Here is an 18,826-nt window from a genome sequence, read left to right as displayed (position 1 = left end):
ATGTATACATCATCCATGTTGTACTCTAGCCAAAAAAGCTTAATAGTAATGTGTGATCAGCCCTTGAAATTTAGCTTCCAGTTCACAGAATATTCAGAGGATAGAGGAATATTCTAAATGAGATTACATATTTAGAAAATAAAAGTAATGACAGGACAATTGGCCTATTCTCTTCACCAGATTAGTGTTGTAGGTAAAAACAAACAAAACACACAATAAATTCTCTACATAAAGATGTTTAACCAGATGCAATGTGTAGTCCCAAATTGAGTCAAGGTTTAGTCAAACCAGATAAGAGTGTAAAGAAAACAATTAGGAAAGTTTGAATATAAAATAGATGTTAGCTAATATGTGAGTATTAGTAATTCTGTTAGATGAGAAATTATTTTGAATATTTAGGAATACATTTTTATTTTATTTTTAACATTTATATATTTATTAATTTTTTTTAGAGAAAGAGTGGTAGAGAGAGAGGGAAGAATCGAGGAAGGCTCCATGTTCTGAGCTGTCAGCACAGAGAACAACATGGGCCTCAAACTCACAAACCCTGAAATCATGACCTGAGCTGAACTCAGATGCTCAACTGACTGAGTCACCCAGGTGCCCCTATTGTTTTACTTTTAAAATATCAACTCTAAAGTATTTAGAAGTGAAATCATTTACTTTTAAATGTGCCAACATATTTTTAAAAGTCTATAAATGTCTGATGTAAATTCAATACATGGCAACAAGTATCATTTTAGAGATTTGCAACATAAAAAATTTGTAATGAACTAAAATAAAGTTGAAACAGGCAAAAGAAGAGATGAAGATTTAAACAGATAATTTATAGTTACACATAAATTAATTTTAAACTAGACCTTTAGTTTAAGGTTCTACAAATTGAACTATTAATTATTTTATAGTGGATCCCATTTTTCCATATCCTTGTTCCATTTTCTTTATTTAATTCTTGTCAGACCATTGAAACAGTTACTATTCAGACTAGTCAGCTCCACTGCCTGATGCTTTTTACTGCCAAATGAAAATCAACAGAATTGACCATCATTATCTACTCTAAAGAATGTAAGTATTTGTCTTTAAATTTCCCATTTCATTGGTCTTGGAATGTTTCTTATACTATATTGGGAATTTTTTTTTTCTTTTATAAACAATATGATACATCATGAGGTCTTATTTTATCAACTAACTCCATTTATACCATCATTACTCTTGCTCTCTGGTTTCCAGCAGTATAGCCTCCTTTCATTTCCTAGGATAAGCTGTGCTCCCACTTATCAGATATGTTAGTTATACAGATTTCTCTGCTTGACTTTTCTTCTTTCTCAAACTCAAAAATTACTTTTTCAGGAAAAATATCCCAGATGCTCTAGACTAGGTCAGTACTCCCCACAGCCTTATGTAAATTCTAATAGTACTTTATACTTTGCCTTAGAACCTTAGTGTAGTTTGTATTGATACCTATATTTTTATGATATCTATCTGGTGTACACTCTTGGATCCTTGAGGATGATAATCATTCCTTTTTTGTTTACTGCTATATCCTTTTCTACTAAAACAATGTCCAGCAACTAGAATGTGTTTAATAAAGATTTGCCTAATGGCTTTTTTGAGTTTGTGCATGTAACATAGTATGATATGGTGAAACACAAGGCAAGTACACCTTCTTACATTGTTCGTGGTTATACCCCTGGATATACAGAGATGCTAAGTGAATATTTTTTATAAGAATGAATGAGATTGGAACTTAGTCTGCATCCTACTTCAGCTACATACATGCTATAATCTTGATCTTCACTTCTATGGATAGCAGTTAATTACCTATAAAATGAGTTGCTTGAAGGATGACTTTTAAGGATACTTTTAGCACTACAAAGCTGTAAAACTAGGATACGTAGTTACTTACCTGGCCATTGCAATTACTACCTTTGATGCTAGTAATAGAATAACCTTTTGAGAACAATCAATCATTTTGGATCATGAAATTTTTTTTTAAAAGTGTATAGTGCCTTCATTTCCAATTGGTATTCCTATAAGGCTTCTGTAGAATTGAACAAGTTAATTTTCACATTTATATGAAAGAAAAAAGGGCAAGAACAGTCAAGATATTCTCACAGAAGAATGAAATAGAAACCATGAACTACCAAATAGGAAAACCTATTTTAAAGACATAAGGCTACAACCCAGCGGGGGCAGGGGTAAGGGGAAGAAGATAAAAACATAAGGCTAAAACAGTGTGTGTTTATATACTGACGGACAAACAGACTGAAGAATAGAATTGAGAGCCCAGAAACTAACCTATACATATACAGAAACTTGATATATGATAGTTTAATTGTATATCATTAGGGAAGGATGGAATTATCAATAAAGTAGGCAGAAAATTAGAAATTACACCCCTAAATAAATCATCACAATCATCATCAACATCAGAATCATCAACATCATCATGGTAGATTAAATATTTAAACGTTAAAGAAAAATTACAAACATTTATACAATTACAAAAGTATTGTCTCAGGATATGGAAGAATTTCTTAAAACTCTTAAAGCACTAAACATAAAGAAAGAAATTACTAAGCTAGATTACACTGAACTGAAGAATTGCTCATTAAAAGATACAATAAAAAAATAGAACTAAAAGTCAAAATCCGGGAGAAGATATTTCCAAGACATATAATTTACAATAAGCTCATGGCCAGAATAAAGAAATCTTTCCTATGAGTCAGTAAAAAAGACAAACTATCCAATAAAAAATATTTTTTTTTAACTTGGCAATGATGTTAAGAGGTAATTAGAAAACATACATACAAACAAATATCTAGAAAACCCAAACTGCCAATATGTGAAACTATTCGATTTCATTAGTGGTCAGAGAAAGGCACATAATTTAAACCACAATTAGGCACTATTCGCACATAGCAGATTAGCAAAAATGAAAAACTATCAAGTTTGATATAGGATTAAAGAGAATTGTCACACATGGCTCCAAGAATCAAGACTACGTGAGTCCACTTAGCTTAACTATCAGCCCTGAAAACTGTATGTCAACATAACCATACCAGAAAAACTTAACTTATGAAGATAAAGCTGTAAACTAATAAACAACTTCACTGTTTGTATCAAGAAATGTCTACAGAATAATATATCCAGAGGAATAGCTCACTCTACTTTGCAAATACGTCACTTCTCTGGCAATATTTTGTTCACTTGGACAAATAGCTCACTTATCAGTCTTCCCTTTGTCACATACACCAAATCCTATTGTCATTAATTTTTCCCATTAACAATTATTTCTCTGAACTAAAACACTCACCTTAAAACCTAAGTCCAGACACTCAAATCTTCTATTAATATTTCCCACAGGATACTCCCTCCTAAAATACTACTAAGACTTGGTCAGTATTGTCCTCTCTTTGTGAAGTCATATAATAAATTTTGCTTAAGCAGTAGACTCTTCTGGTGGTCTTTGGGGGACTTGGAAGTCAATGATCCTAACAACCTAGCATTATTTAGGTTTAAACATATTCATACTCTATACTCTGGATTACTCTATAATCCAGTAATTCCATTCCTCTGTATATATCTTAGAGAAATTCATATACAAGGAGACTTGTACAAAAATGTTCTTAATTGTTGCTGGAAACAAGCCAAACACATATCAACAGTGTAGCAGTAGATAAACTTTGGTATATTTATGAAAGAAAAAGCTTTACAATAATAATAATAATAATAATAATAATAATGATAATATACCTACCAATGTGGATGAGGAAGAGGCAGATCTGCTTTTATTATTACCAATCAAAATTTGTGTTACTATTCTAAAACTTAAAACCCAACTAATATAGATCTTTACTACTTATTTCCCAAAGTGAAATACACCTTTGTTCTTCTGAACAAATATTGCAACTCTCTTTTCAAATAGTTGACTGAAAGAAACTATTGAACCTCACCCATAGAGGTTCAATAAAGCCCATATTATTTTTTAAAAAGTAATAAATTATTTTGCCAAGTCATCTAACATAAAAATTAGTTTTTCTATTCTGAAATAATCATGATTTCTAAGACTCTTCATCAATCTCTTGTTCATACATTTACTACTTGGTCCCATGTTGCCAGTCAGTTATTGTTTTCATTCTGACATATCCATTTGTCTTCATACCTTCCTCCAACTGGGTTATCACTAATCTGAACTAGCCAAGATTATTAATGAAAGAAGCTATGATGAACCTAAATTACTTGATCTTGCTTATTCTCATTCTTCCAAACCACAGCTTTAAAAAATTCAACTTCTTTTCCACAGTGATTAGTTTATGTGAACCAGGCCTAACCCAATCAGCACTGTTATTTCTGTGGTCACAAGAAATGATTCAAAATAAGCATGAAACCAGTTCAGAGTAATAGGAATAGGGTCCATCTTGCTGAGGCTCTCTAGAAATCAGCATCATTACTCTTCTGTGAAAGTCACCAGAAGAGAGATCCTCTCTTGTTTTGACAGAATTATGTACAGCTATGATTCTAGGAACTGCTGGGAGCATTTTTCTACTACTTGTGGAAAGCTCAACAGACAGAAGGGTACAATCGAGAGGATAATAGATAAGTAGATCAAGGACTATTCTTGAGCTACTCCTGAAGCATGCCTTGTCTAGAATTTTCAATTACATGAGAAAAATAGAATTATTTTATTTTTATTGAACCAGTTTGCATCCTCTGCAAATGGTCAAGAACACTGTAATTATAAATGTAATGAATTCCTAAATCTTAGTTTATAAAATTAAATAGGCATATTAGTAAATAAATCATAGTTAAGACTAAATTAGTTTTTCTATTACAAACAAAAATTTTGTTTGCCTTTCAAATAAAATTTTGTTTGAATTATTTGAATTTAATTCTCACTTATTTCTTAAAATTCCATTTAGTATCATAAAAATGTAATCGAATACTTCATTCTATCCTAAAACACCAATTACTGTGAACTCTTTGAGAGATACTGCATAATTCAAATGGTGACTACTTAATGCTAAAAAAAAAAAAAAAACCCTTCAATTTTAAAATATTTTCTGCATCTCACCATTAACAGAATATATAAGTCTAAAGATTATAAAAAAAAAAAAAAGACAAAACAGAGGTGTCCGGGTGGCTCGGTCAGTTAAGCATCCAACTTTTAGTTTGGGGTCAGATCATGATCTCATAATTCGTGAATTTGAGCTCTGCATCAGGCTCTGCACTGACAGTGTGAAGTCGGCTTGAGATTATTCCTCCTTCTCTCTCTGCCCTTCCCATTGTCTCTCTATCTCTCTTTCTCAAAATAAATAAATAAACTTAAAAACAAACAAACAAACAGGATGACCTTCAGACTTTCCTGGAAGAGAAGACATGTGGGGAATACTGAGAGTGCCTAGCATTTAAAATCTGTATCATTGATTCATTCATACCACATGATGAGTGTGTATGTGTGTTATCTGTGTGTTAGGGGATCTTTTATTACAGTCACCCATGGGGACTGTACCATCCCAGGCCATGTACACATCATAATCAAAGTCCAAACAACTGCCCAGATTTTTCTGATTTGTTGTGTTACATTTGATTTTTTCTTAAACAAGTGGTTATTCCCTGGAACATTTAAATCTTTTTATTATACAGAAGCTTTATTTCAACAGCAGTGTTTGGAAGGACATTTGACCTGCCTATATAGAGTTAATCTGTTATCCATTGATTTCTCTGCTCCTTGTCTCTGTACTGATGATATTATCTGAAAATGGTATGAAACAACAACAACAAAAAAATCACTTGTTTCCTTTGTGAGAGGTAAATGAAGAAATTAAATTAAAATTCACTTTAAACTTACTGACAGATACCAGAAATAAGAAGGATATATTTAGCTCATATAAAAATTTTTTAAAAAGTTACTTTATGGGATGAGGCTACCATTTCCTGAATTTAAGTATGAAAACTTTCTGATATAGGTTGACTCTGTCTTTAAAGTTTGTCATATTATTCATAGGTGATCATCAGCCTTCCTAACCTGATTTATATCACTAGCATATTTATATTATATAATAAATACATGTTAAAATCAGTTTTTAGGTACATATTAAAGAAAAAAGTTTCTCAGGGAGTAACAGCATTTCTACATATCTCAATATGAAGCAATAACTCTTTCAATATGATATAATGAAATATCTACTTTGATGATTAACTTCTCTTTAAAAAGGGAGTCAAATTTTGACAGGTTTATGTTGTGTAATAATTGGCTTTTGAGTAATAAAAACAAAAACAAAAAAGAGAAACTGATAGTTTAAGGCATGCCTTTAGAAACTATAATATTTGTGCTATATAATGAAAAACAATAAACCAAACCTCTCTAGGCAAGTGAAAATATACTCAGCACCATTTCCAATTTCAGTAAATGAAGATATTGAGTTTAATTATACATTTATGAAGAAAATATACACCTATAATATTTTCTTTCAAAGCATAGGAGGTTGGTTTTAATATCCCATCATCTCCCTTGAGTGGCTCCAACCAACATTCTTTATTACAACGTACAATCTCTGCATTGAAAATACATATTTGGAATATATCCTGGCTTAGCTCATGTCATGAAACATAGTGTACATCCCTATAGAGACATCTTGCATCTAGTGACAATAATTTGATATAGCAGGAAAAAAATTGTCAAAGTACCTTTAAAAATAAAAACAGAAGCTTTAAATCCACAGCTTCAGAATAACCTCAAATGTACAAACAGGATTAAAGAATATCATTATATTGCTTTGTTAAGTACAATACAATATTATCATATTTTATCCAAATAATATATCAATATTAAAGATACTTGGAAGATACTCAGATTTGCTCATTTAGATTAGATCATAGCCTGATTTTAAGCATTTAAAGAACTATACCAGAAATTCCATTAGCTCATGAATACAGCATGACTTTGGAATTCAGGAAACTGAATAAAAGATATTTGGTCTCTTCCCTTTTCTCTTACTTTACACAAGGCTACTAAGCTATAATTTTTAAGCTATAGTTTAGAATGACAGCTCAAGAGAAATAAAATCATTTTGTATTTTAGTCTGTCTTTATATTCCATAGTTACAAAAAGAATAGATTGTTTTAGTGGGTTGTTTTCAGTTAGCATGAATCTTAATACCACAACAACTGGTACAACCATAATTTAATAATGACATTTAAAAATAACTGCAGATTCATATTTCACAAATCATGTGTTTAAAATAAATTAGCAGAATATAACTCCATTAATCAAAGTGATTCTGGTTAATCATTTCTAAATGTAACTAATACTAACTGAAATGGTTAAAAATTAAAATTATTTAAATGTTTTTCATCATTGAAGACACTACTATCAGCCTTTATTCACAGCACTGCAAAATTGAGTTAAAATTTATAGCATAAGTAAGGGCAAATATAACTACATTGTTAGAATACAAACTATATAAGACTTACTGGCCTTGACTTCTGGGCTTTATACAAATAGTGCTTTATTCTGCAATTTTAATCTCACTGTGACAGTTTCTTCACATAAATAATGGGAATAAATACTACATTATTCCTACTATTTTCTCTTTGGAATATTGCAATATCCAAATAATTTTATAAAAGATCTCTGTTTAGATATATTAAAAAAGGAAGAGATGTATATATATATTTAAGAACAGTATTTTAAAAACCTCTATACTAAAAATACATTAATATTGCATATTCTGCAATAATTAAAGAAATATTTTTTCTTTAACTAGGTGGGAAAAACAATGAAATGACTAATAAATTGGTATTCTATAGTAAACTTACAAGCAAAATTAGGTCATTTGCTAGTTTCCATGGAACCACGTTTTGTTTTCCTGGATGTACCTTTCATACTCAGAGCTTTAAAAATAAAATACAAAGGGACAAGAAGGAGTTCTTGCAGGTCCTGAAACACAGGCTGCAGGTCAGCATCCAAGGCATTCCCTTCAGCTATTTATGAATTTTTTTCAGGGAAAATGATATGAGGGTTGGTACATTAGTGTTTGAAAACAATTATGGATACCGATACTCTGAAGACAACAAGCAGTTTTTTGGTCGTCAAGGATGGGTTATATATACTACTGAAATGAATGGCAAAAACACATTTTGGGATATGGATGGAAGCATGGTGCCCCAAAATGACATCATTGGATTCCATTCATGACCATTCCATTGATAACTCTACGACCAATGATCCTCCAAGAACAAAACCACCTACTGCTCATAAATTCATTTGGATAAACCGTAAGTACAATGTGAGTGGCATTCCAGAACAACGTGCACCTTATTCTATTACTAGAAAGAAGACCCAGGAGTAGGTTCCACCTTCAACATCTTTCAACATCTTACAAGTAAATACAACAGAAAATAATTTAAACATGTAAAATATGGAGCTCTTCCTGCAATTGTGCTTTTACAGCTTACTATTAACTTGATTAAAAATGTTTGATTAAGAAAAATAAATAAATAATAAATAAATATAATATGTAACAAAAATATTAAATATAATATTATATTGATATTAATTGATATAATAGTACTGATATAATACACATAATATTAAATATAATAATAAATATATATAAATNAGTACTATTAATCCAGCAATGTAATAGATAGCATCTTTCTTCTGCTTCCCCAAATGATGTATACTGACACTTGATTTTAAAAGCCCTTTCCTTCTCGGCATAGCTACAGTGTTTTGTTGTGTTTATTTCGGTTTTGTTGTTGTTTTTTAAATTGATTTTTAAGAGACAGAGAAAATATGAGTGGGGACGGGGCAGAGAGAAAATCCCACATTGTTAGCCTGGAGCCCAATATGGGGCTTGAACCTACCAACCATCAATCAGATTATGACCTGAGCCAATACCAAGAGTTGGACACTTAATTGACTGAAACACCGAGGTACTCCTGTTTTGTTTTGTTTAAAATGTAGTTATCAGTCATCATTTCTTGAGTGTATATTATTGCAAAAATTTAGGAAGAAAATGTTAATAAAATATATTTTAAAAAAGATGCAAAATGAATCCAGATGTTACATCAATTAAAAATAAATCAAAGATATGGTTAATAAGTCACATGAACTCTTTATGGATATTAGCAAATAACTGAGGATCAAGCATAAGTGAAGAGAAACAGAATTTTAAAATTCCAAACATCAGTTCAGAATGGTCATCCAATGACCAGTTCATTGGATGAATACACTTTTTTTCTGAAATTTAAAAACTTATGGTAAAATACACATAACATAGAATTTACCATCAATCATTTTTAAGTGTGTAGTTTAGTGGTATGAAATACATTCATAATGTATAACCATGACCAATGTCCATCCCTATAACTCTTACATCATATAAACTGAAATTCTATACCCATTAAATAAAAACTCTCCATTCCCACCTCAACCTCAGCCCCTAGCAACCACCATTCTATTTTCTTTCTCCTTGGTTTCAATTACTTTAAGTACATCATATACATGGAATCATACAGTATTTGTCATTTTGTGACACATGTTTATTTCACTAACGTAATGTCTTCAAGTAGCCTATATTAGAATGTCTTTCCTTTTTCAGGCTGAATAATATTCCATCGTATATATACATCTCATTTTGCTTATTTATTTATTCATCTATGACACTTGGGATATTTCCATGTTTTCACTATTGTGATTAATGCTGTTATCAATATAGGTGTAGAAATATGTTTTCAAGACTTCACTTTCAATTCAATGGGATATATACCCAGAAGTGGAATTGGTGGACATAATGATAATTCTATTTTTAATTTTTTGAGGAACTGCCATACAGTTTTATGCCACAGCTGCACCATTTTATATTCTCATGAACAGTGCCCAAGAGTTTCAATTTCCCCCCATCCTTGTCAACGCTTGCTATTTTCTATTTTGTTTTGTTTTTAATAGTAGCCATCTTAATGGTGTGAGGTTGTGGAGGAATATGCTTTTGAACACGTCCTCCTTCTTAGAATATATCTTGTCCCATGTATCCATAAGCCATTTACATTGGGTATTCTGTCCTCTCCTTGTCATTCTTACACTTCTGTATGAATATTGCAGTGTGACATCATCTGCACCATTGGTAACGATGAAAATGTTCTATAATCTGTGTGATCCTATGCAGTAATCACTAGCCATATGTGGTCACCAGCCATGTGAATTGTGGCTAATGAAATTGAGGAAACTAAATTCTAGTTTTAATTTATTTTTAATTTAAACCCACATATGACAAGTGGTATTGCATCAGCTAATGCATATTGGATTCTTTTTCTTTCTGTGCCCCAACTTCATATATCCAACTACTTCCATGACATATTTATGCAGATGACCTAAGTATCCAACTTCCACATGTCCAATGGCAAACTTTATCACTTTCTTCAAGCCAACCCTTAGTTTGGTCAATTCAATAATATCAACTTTGCCCAAGATGGAGTTATTCAATTTTCCTTTACTCTTCACTCTGCTTCATTTTCCATATCCAGTAAATAATTTATACTGTTATTCAAACCTAAAAATGTCTCTTAAATCTGTCTTCTGTTATTCAAAATACATATCATCATTTCTCACACACTACCATTGACAGCCTGCTCTTTAAAGAACTCTCAAAGGAAGCTCATTGACATTAAAATAAATAAATTTAATATTTCTTAAATTCTTCAAATGCCACCTTTATGGTGAGTTCTTCAAATCTCCTAGTCAGAAGTATAAACTCCAATCTTCTTTCTTCTTATAACTTGGTCATATTATTATCACCGTTTTTAGTGTGTTATATTAAAATGATTTGCTTACCTGTTTACTCCTGCTATGTATTAATTATTTTTTCAAGTGTTTTGCTTCATCCTTGGCTTATAATAGGCTACAAGAACACTTAGATAACTAATAACAATTTATGAGCTAAATGTTGAAGATTTAGAAACATAACTACCAAATTCCTAGTTACAGAAGGAGAAATAAGCCTATTTCAAAACATAAATCCATGGAGATTTTTATTCACTTACTAAAGGATTAAGCAGCTAAGATTTATATTGGTATTTCATTCATGTGTAGTCTTAGATAAATTAGTTTGGCTTCCATGATAATTAAAAAAACAAATGCTATTTTTAAAGGTAATTATAGAAGATAAGAAAACATTTTCAACATGAGTACAGTATGTGTTGTCCTTCGGCAACTTTATCCTGCATCACCTGACTGTCATTGAAGCAATGATGAATTATACCTTTTAGCATCAATATTGAGCCTCATTCATTACTTTCTTAGGCTCCATGCTTTATATCAAAAAGACAAATGCCAAAATAAAGTCAAACTTTGTAAAAAAAAAAAAGTTTTTTAAAAAACAACAGGACAACATTGAAAAACTACTTACTAGGACTCACAGCTCCTACTCCACATATTAGTGTGGTCTATTTATTTTCACGTTTTGAAATCAGAAAAACACCAATGATAGATTATTAACTTTAAAACACTTAGAAATTATAATTTAATTTTATATAAATCATATTTGTGATCTATAACAAAGGTCTAGAATTCAGTTACTCGAAAGGATACTAGATTGCATTATATTAACATTTGTATTAGATGTATACATTTATTATATTTATTTATTAGATAAAATAAATATGTGATTGTGTTATAGTGCTGTGTATTCAATTCAAAATTTTATTGGGAGAAATAAGGAATAGTATATATAATATTTCAATTACTATGGGTTTCTAAAAAATGTTTTAAAATTGGTATAATATCAGTAATTGTGTTTTATCATTTTACAAAGTATTTCTCCTATTTCATATCATTTTTCATAATTCACAGTGACAGGATGTATACCTAGCTGGGTCTTTTTATTCGATGTTCATTGCTGTTTCTATAATATCACACTAATACCACTGTTATTCTTACTGAAACAANTGTAAAGCCCTCTACCTTCCACAAATTAAATTTTATATTCCATTTGTACACCAACTTACTAGTATATTCTCAGAATTTAATTAATTAGTTTAATTGTATGCTTTCAAATCTAACTTATTATTTTTTTCTTTAAAGGAAAAACTAAACTCAGAAAATGCAGGGAAGAGTTTACTTTGAAGATATCAGCACTAGTACTTTTTAATGTGTTAATAATTATACTCAGTTACATCCATACTGCATTTTCAGAAAAAATGTATACATCATCTTTTAATCTCACAGAATCCTAGTGAGGAAAGCTGTTATGAGTGTACTCCTTTTTGATGCAGAAAATAAAATGCAGTTTTACTGAATAAAATAACAAGTTTATAGCCAAGGTAGTAAAATCTCTGCTCCATATCTCCTAGTCATGTGTTCTAATCAACCTTACTATATTTGTACTTTTATTTTGCTGTTGATAAACAAAAAATTGACCTTAAAATAAAGTATCTATAAACTACCTCTTTTTAAGGTTCCCCAGGTTTTCCTACTGGTAAACTAAGATTGAACTTCTAAAGCACAATTTTTTCCCTTGGCCTATATCTGTAACATGAATGGTTACCATAGGTAAACATGATGACTGGCTGTAAAAAATGTCACAAGACACTTGCTTGTATACTTAGGCATGTTTTATTTCTTCATAGATATATAAGTCTTTCTAAAATCCTTTTAATGGGTTAAAATATGTTTTCATATCAAATATATTTGAAAATAAATATAGAACCTGTGGTAATGTCTGTGCACAAATTATTGTATTCTCTTAAAGAGTCTCTGACTTCCTGTGTTTCATACTATGTACTGACCTTATACATATATATATATATAGTTCTGTGCTCTCCTACTCCCTTCTAGTCCCATCCCTGCTTCCCAATATGCTCTTAGGAGTTGCTCTGTGGCCAAGACCTCATGCAGCAAGAATCAGTGTATGTTCACACCTCTCATTATACACCTAATGTCAATATGAACTTAAATTATCCATTCCACAAAATTCCAATAAATTCTCAAAAAACTAGTGGAAAAATATTATTATTTCATTGTCCTAAAATTCTGTAATGCTTCTCTTAAAAATAAGTAAATAAATCTAGACTCTAAGTATCCAGGATATTTGAATGAATACACAGACATGTAAATACTCTCATCTAAACATATACAGATATATACTAATTTAAATAGATATCTATATCTATAGATACATCTATAGATACCTATTTTTATCTAACAATTGATCATCTCTACAAGTATTAAGAATATAGTTAAGATCTTAAGTACTAAGGAACTGTTATTTGGGGGCTACTTCTATGTTGCTATATTAAAATAAAAATGGATACCAAAGGATGGATACGTTCAAAACTAAATTAAGGATCAGGAATAAATTGCAAACCAAAGAGTTATAAATGTAGTTAAGATTCAGATATTTTGAGCTTTTGAGAATTTTAAGTAAATTGTGCTTCAAACTCCTCTTATTTCAAAAGTTCACAAAAAAACAAAATCACAGCTTTCTAAAAAAGTAGTAGTCCTAGAATATAGTCTGTATACTGAGATTATCCTATTAACATTCATTTGGTGTGTTCATTATATCACATTTCCTGTTTCTGAAGAGGAGAAAAATAGCCTTGTAAAATTTCACTAAGAAGATTTAAGAATGAGTCAATCTTTCAACTAAGCATATATAAATATGGATTATCTTTTAAATGTTGAAATGCAAAAATTCTCTATAAACTCCAGCCCCCAAAGGGAAGTTATGACACATTTAAACAAATAGTTGGTAAAAGTGAAAATTCATATGTCAGATAATTTATTCACTCCATACTGTATAATTTAATTTTCTCCATATTATAAACTCACAGCTAAGAGTTTTAAGTAAAAATATAGGTATGACCATCATAGTGTAAAAACATTGATTATAAATGCCATCTTTATTTTTAAAAAATTTTTAATGTTTATTTTTATTTTTCAGAGACAGAGAGAGAGACAGAGTACAAGTGGGGGAAGAGCAGAGACAGAGGGAGACACAGAATCTAAAACAGGCTCCAGGCTCTGAGCTCTCAGCACAGAGCCTGTCGTGTGGCTCAAAGTCGGGAATGGTAAGATCATGACCTAGGCTGAAGTCAGGTGCTCAACTGACTGAGCCACCCAGGTTCCTCTGCAGTCTTTATTTTTTTAATGCAACTACAAAGTACCACCACAAACAACTAGGTATCTTAAGTACTGACACCAAACTTTGAAGATACAGAAATTCAAAGACATATTTTATACTGACCTTAATCAAGGGGTATTCTAGAGAATATACCACAAATATTCTTTCAGATTAAGAAAAAAAACTAATTGTTTTATTAAGGATTGATTTTCATTTTAAATCATGTTATTGGTTTGCTTGATCTTGTCTGAGTAGTTTATCATTCTTACTTCTTAGTAAAATAATAGGAGGTACTTAAAATCCTTTCAAATACGTTTTGTAAATGAAAGCATAAATTTTCTCTTGATCAGTTATTTTACTTTTCTCCATCTACCAATAAAAAAGAACAAAACTTGCCCAACTGGGTCATGAATGCATTTCTCTCCTACCTTGGTAATGGTTTCATGAAGGTGGAAAAAAGGATCCATTTCTTCAATTTTTGTTGCACGTTTGAGGAAAAGAGCCTCAGAGAGAAAACTTGGACCCTGTGGAAAATCAGAAAAGAAAACATTTAAAACTCTTCATTGATTTTGCTTTTCAAGTGCTTATTGGATTTTCTTTAAAGATTCAAAAGGACTCTAAATTGCTTTAAGGTTTCTGTTGATTGTTGGTCTTCATTCTACTGATCTAATTAACCAATTGCAGAATACTTATAAATTAAAATGGGTAGAATTCTATGACCCTTATCTGTATTTACAAATTTTTTTTTTTAATTCAGAAGAGATAATTCTTTGCAGAACCCCTCTTTTTTCAAATGCAGACTTATATGTAGAGTAAGACACCTTAATGACAAACCCATATCTGAAACCCCTTTTCTATTTTATATATTAAATCTTATGTTTCAAGTCTGTTAGAATGGAATGTTATTGATAAACAAGATTACCATATAAAAAAGCCCAGGCAAAAGTATGCATGATATTTTAAATATTAAAAAACTCACTTCAAATCAATAGTAAGATATTTTGCTTAGATTGGTCTCAAGGCTCTAAATGTTGACAATAAAATGATAGCATGCTGGTTGTATCAGAATCTTAGTGTTAAGATGGTTGAAATTAATCAGGGAAAACAACCAGTCATTTTGTACTTCCATTGTAGACAAATTTCAGTATGTAAGAAGACACAGGATGCTGAAAATGTTGAAATCTACTATGGTCTAAATATTTATGCTCATCGAAAATTCCTATATTGAAATCCTAATCTCCAAAATAATCATATTAGGAGGTGGGGCATTTGGGAGGTGATTAGTTTATGAGGGCTCCATCCTTGTAACTGGGATTACTGCCCTTATAAAAAAAAGGCTCCACATAACTCCCTAGCCCCTCTCTTTATGTGAGGATAGAACAAGAAGTTTGCAACCTGGAAGAGATTCCTCATTCAATCATGTTGGCATCTTGATCTTGGACTTCCTGCCTCCATAACTGTGAAAAATAAGTTTCTATTCCTTATTATGCCACTCAGTCTGTGATACTTTATTGAAGCACTCTGAAAGGACTAAGACACTATAGCAAGTAATGCTCTTGTAGTTATCAATGATATTAATATCCCATGAGATGATTATTATTTACCATATAACTATAGCTTTTACTTGAAAATCTGAAGTAACTAGGATTTGTCTAGAAAATAGAAGGGTAGGCAAAGGATATATGTATGTATGTAGACTATTGAATGATAGATTATCTTTCTGAAGGCTATCATGGAGAATGAAGATTAAACCCAATCTAACCATCAATGACTACAACAGAGTAACAAATTTAAACTGAATTATATTAGAACTTTTTAAAAAACCTGTTAGAGCAATCCAGAACAGACTACTTTGGGATACACCAATGATGAGAAAGAAAGTTAAGATGATGTTGTTGATGGACTCTGAAGTCACATAGATGACAACTAAAACAACATACTAGCAATTTCCTATAAATTAAACAATTCTATAGTGAGGCATACTCTTTGCCTCTTACTTTCAACAAGATTGTCATCAAACAAAAGTAATTTAGGTGTTTTCTCCAGTATATATCCACTTTTGGATAATAAGACCATGAATCAACCAAATATCTAGACAAATAGCTTATTTATAAAAACTTGTTTTATATTCTTCTTCTCATTTTGCCCTCCAGGCTAAAACTAATTTGTCAGAAAGTCTACCCAGTTGCAATCAGTACCCTACTTTATAAAACTTACCATAAAATCACACAACTCAATCTAAAATATCATAAAAGTACTTCCTTAATTTCCCCATTTTGAGAGTCCACTAATACTCAGTGATACAGGTTGAATAATTCATAACTTGAAGTTCTAACCTTCATTATATCAGAATTTGATGTTATATGAAAATAAGTAATCACAGATGGCTAATTTAGAATGAGGTCATCCTGGAGTAGAATAGTTCTGTAATACAATATGACTAGTGTCCTGATAAAAAGAGAAAAATTGGAGATAGTTGTGCACACAGGGATAAAACCATATGAACATGAAGACAGAGATTGGAGTGACGACTCTACAAGCCAAGAAACTTCAAAGATTTTCAGAAAACCACCAGAAGCTGGGCAAAAGGCTTGGGGAAGATTTTTTGTCACTGACCTCAGAAGGAAGCAACTCTGATACCACTTTGAATAATGTATGTCTGCATACTCAGTCTGTGGTGTTTTGTTATAGTAGACCCAGGAAACTAATAAATTTAGTCAAAATGCTTTTTTTTAAATTTTTTATGTTTTTATATTATATTTGACAGACACAGTGAGCAGAGGAGGGGCAGAGAGATGGTGACAGAATCTGAAGCAGGCTCCAGACTCTGAGCTATCAGCACAGAGCAGTGAGATCACGACGTGACCAGAAGTGGGAGGCTTAACCAACTGAGCCACCCAATGCCCCAAGATGCTATTCTTTCTCACTGCAATAGATCTAATAAACTTAATTTTGTGGGATTTTTTTGGAGGCATTTCAGGCAGTCAATATAGAAATAGATTAAATATTGGCTTTGCCACTTAATAATTATGTCATTTTAAGCATCTTAATCTCCAAAGGATTAGTTACCATATCTAAAAGACTTAAATAACATATACTTCATAGAGATGTTGTGAACTGTCCAATGTCTTCCACATAGGTGATATTATATTAATGGCATTGATGATGAGACTAATGGTAATAAATATCATAATGATACTGATAAGGGTGGTAGTGATGTGGTGATAATTACAGTAGGATGCTAAAGGACTCAAGGAAATTGAAAGAACCCTTTACAATCCTATGAGAAACAGTACATAGTTTGCATTTAGATACGTTTATTTTTTTGAAGAGCGATATCTTTGAATTAACTTTAGTAAAAGAATGACATGAATAATTTGTGGCATTCGTTTTCATTTAATAATTAAAGCATAAAGTCCTTAAAAAGTTTGCTTCATGAGTAGTTTTAAATAAACTTCTTGAAATAATTTTATATTATTAGTTTACTTAGCAAAACAAAGCTTCATAAATAGTGCATAGGTAAAATATCAGCCAGCTTCAAACTGAATGATCCCTTAGAAGAGAAAGAGGGAGTTATAATTAATGAGGCCTTTATTGAACTTTCAATTATTTAGTAGCAGTACATGTTAATTTAAATTATCTATATGAGCCTTATCCTCCAGTGTAATCCCTTTTTTTCTCTTATTCCTTCATCTATCTTTTGCTATACCATTCTTTGTTTCTAGTGCTTCATTTACTTAAGTATTTAAAAAACACTCGTGACCCCTCTAAATGCCAATACTCTACTAAATGAAGGGCATGATCCTTAAATCTCATGGAGTTTAACCTAATGGGGTTTGTACACATAACACATCAAATATCATTGTCTTTGAAAAGATTAAGATACTACAATTCTTTATATATATATCTATATATAGATAGATATGTGTATGTGTATATATATACATATATATAATTATAGTTCTTAAATATGTATTTACATATATATTTATATGAAAAGATTAAAAGCAGGATATAAGCTTTGTAAAAGTTTTCTACTACTATTACATTGATTATAAGTGATTGCTATTTAGTAATGGCTCCTATCTGTAGACAAAGAGTGGGAAGTTAAGCACCATTAACTACTTAGAAAGCACTTTTCATTTACAACAATTATTGATAGATTAAAATAAGCAAATCAAGATATATAAAACTCAACACTGTATGTCTTTCAACTGCAAATCATAATAAAAATATTACAAGGAAGGGAAATTGAAAAGAAAAGTCTATCTAGGATATGGTATAAAAATTCCATTGGTCTCCCCAGTACTAAATCACTTGTCCTTTCTGTAGCATTTCACCATATTCATCATATCTTCCTTCCTTAAACTCTTTGGTCTAAAGTCACCAATTTGACCCTGCTGGTTCTCTACTTGTATATTATTTTCTACCTGAACTGGATTTCTTTTTCCATTTTGAATTGTACTATCATTTTTAGTGGTCTCCTCTCAGTCTTCTCTTTTCCACACACTCCCTACATGGTTTTATCTACTTTTCTGGCTTCAACTACCATCTTCAAAATGATAATTTCCAAACATTTTTCTCTAGACTTGATGGTTATTTTTAGTTCATTATTTTTGTTTGTCCATGAGATCCCATAGATACATCAACTTATGTTCCAAATCATGGTCATGTATTTCCCCAATTGTTGACTTGATTTCTTA

At 31.0% G+C, this 18,826-nt stretch overlaps 1 protein-coding gene across 1 annotated transcript in view; it reads right to left on the bottom strand.

Moving 5' to 3' along the window:
* Nucleotides 1–18,826, bottom strand: part of LOC144244159 (inactive N-acetylated-alpha-linked acidic dipeptidase-like protein 2) — a 348,840-nt gene that overhangs the window by 140,374 nt on the left and 189,640 nt on the right. Inside the window, exon 8 of the mRNA XM_077779388.1 lies at nucleotides 14,552–14,647. Within this exon, the coding sequence (XP_077635514.1) occupies nucleotides 14,552–14,647 (96 nt within the window). The remainder of the gene's footprint in view (nucleotides 1–14,551; nucleotides 14,648–18,826) is intronic.

The sequence above is a fragment of the Crocuta crocuta genome, unplaced genomic scaffold, assembly GCF_008692635.1.
Source record: "Crocuta crocuta isolate KB4526 unplaced genomic scaffold, BGI_CrCroc_1.0 scaffold1028, whole genome shotgun sequence".
Lineage (NCBI taxonomy): Eukaryota > Metazoa > Chordata > Mammalia > Carnivora > Hyaenidae > Crocuta > Crocuta crocuta.
The sequence above is the reverse complement of the archived record's forward strand: the minus strand, read 5'-3'. Positions and strand labels throughout refer to the sequence as shown.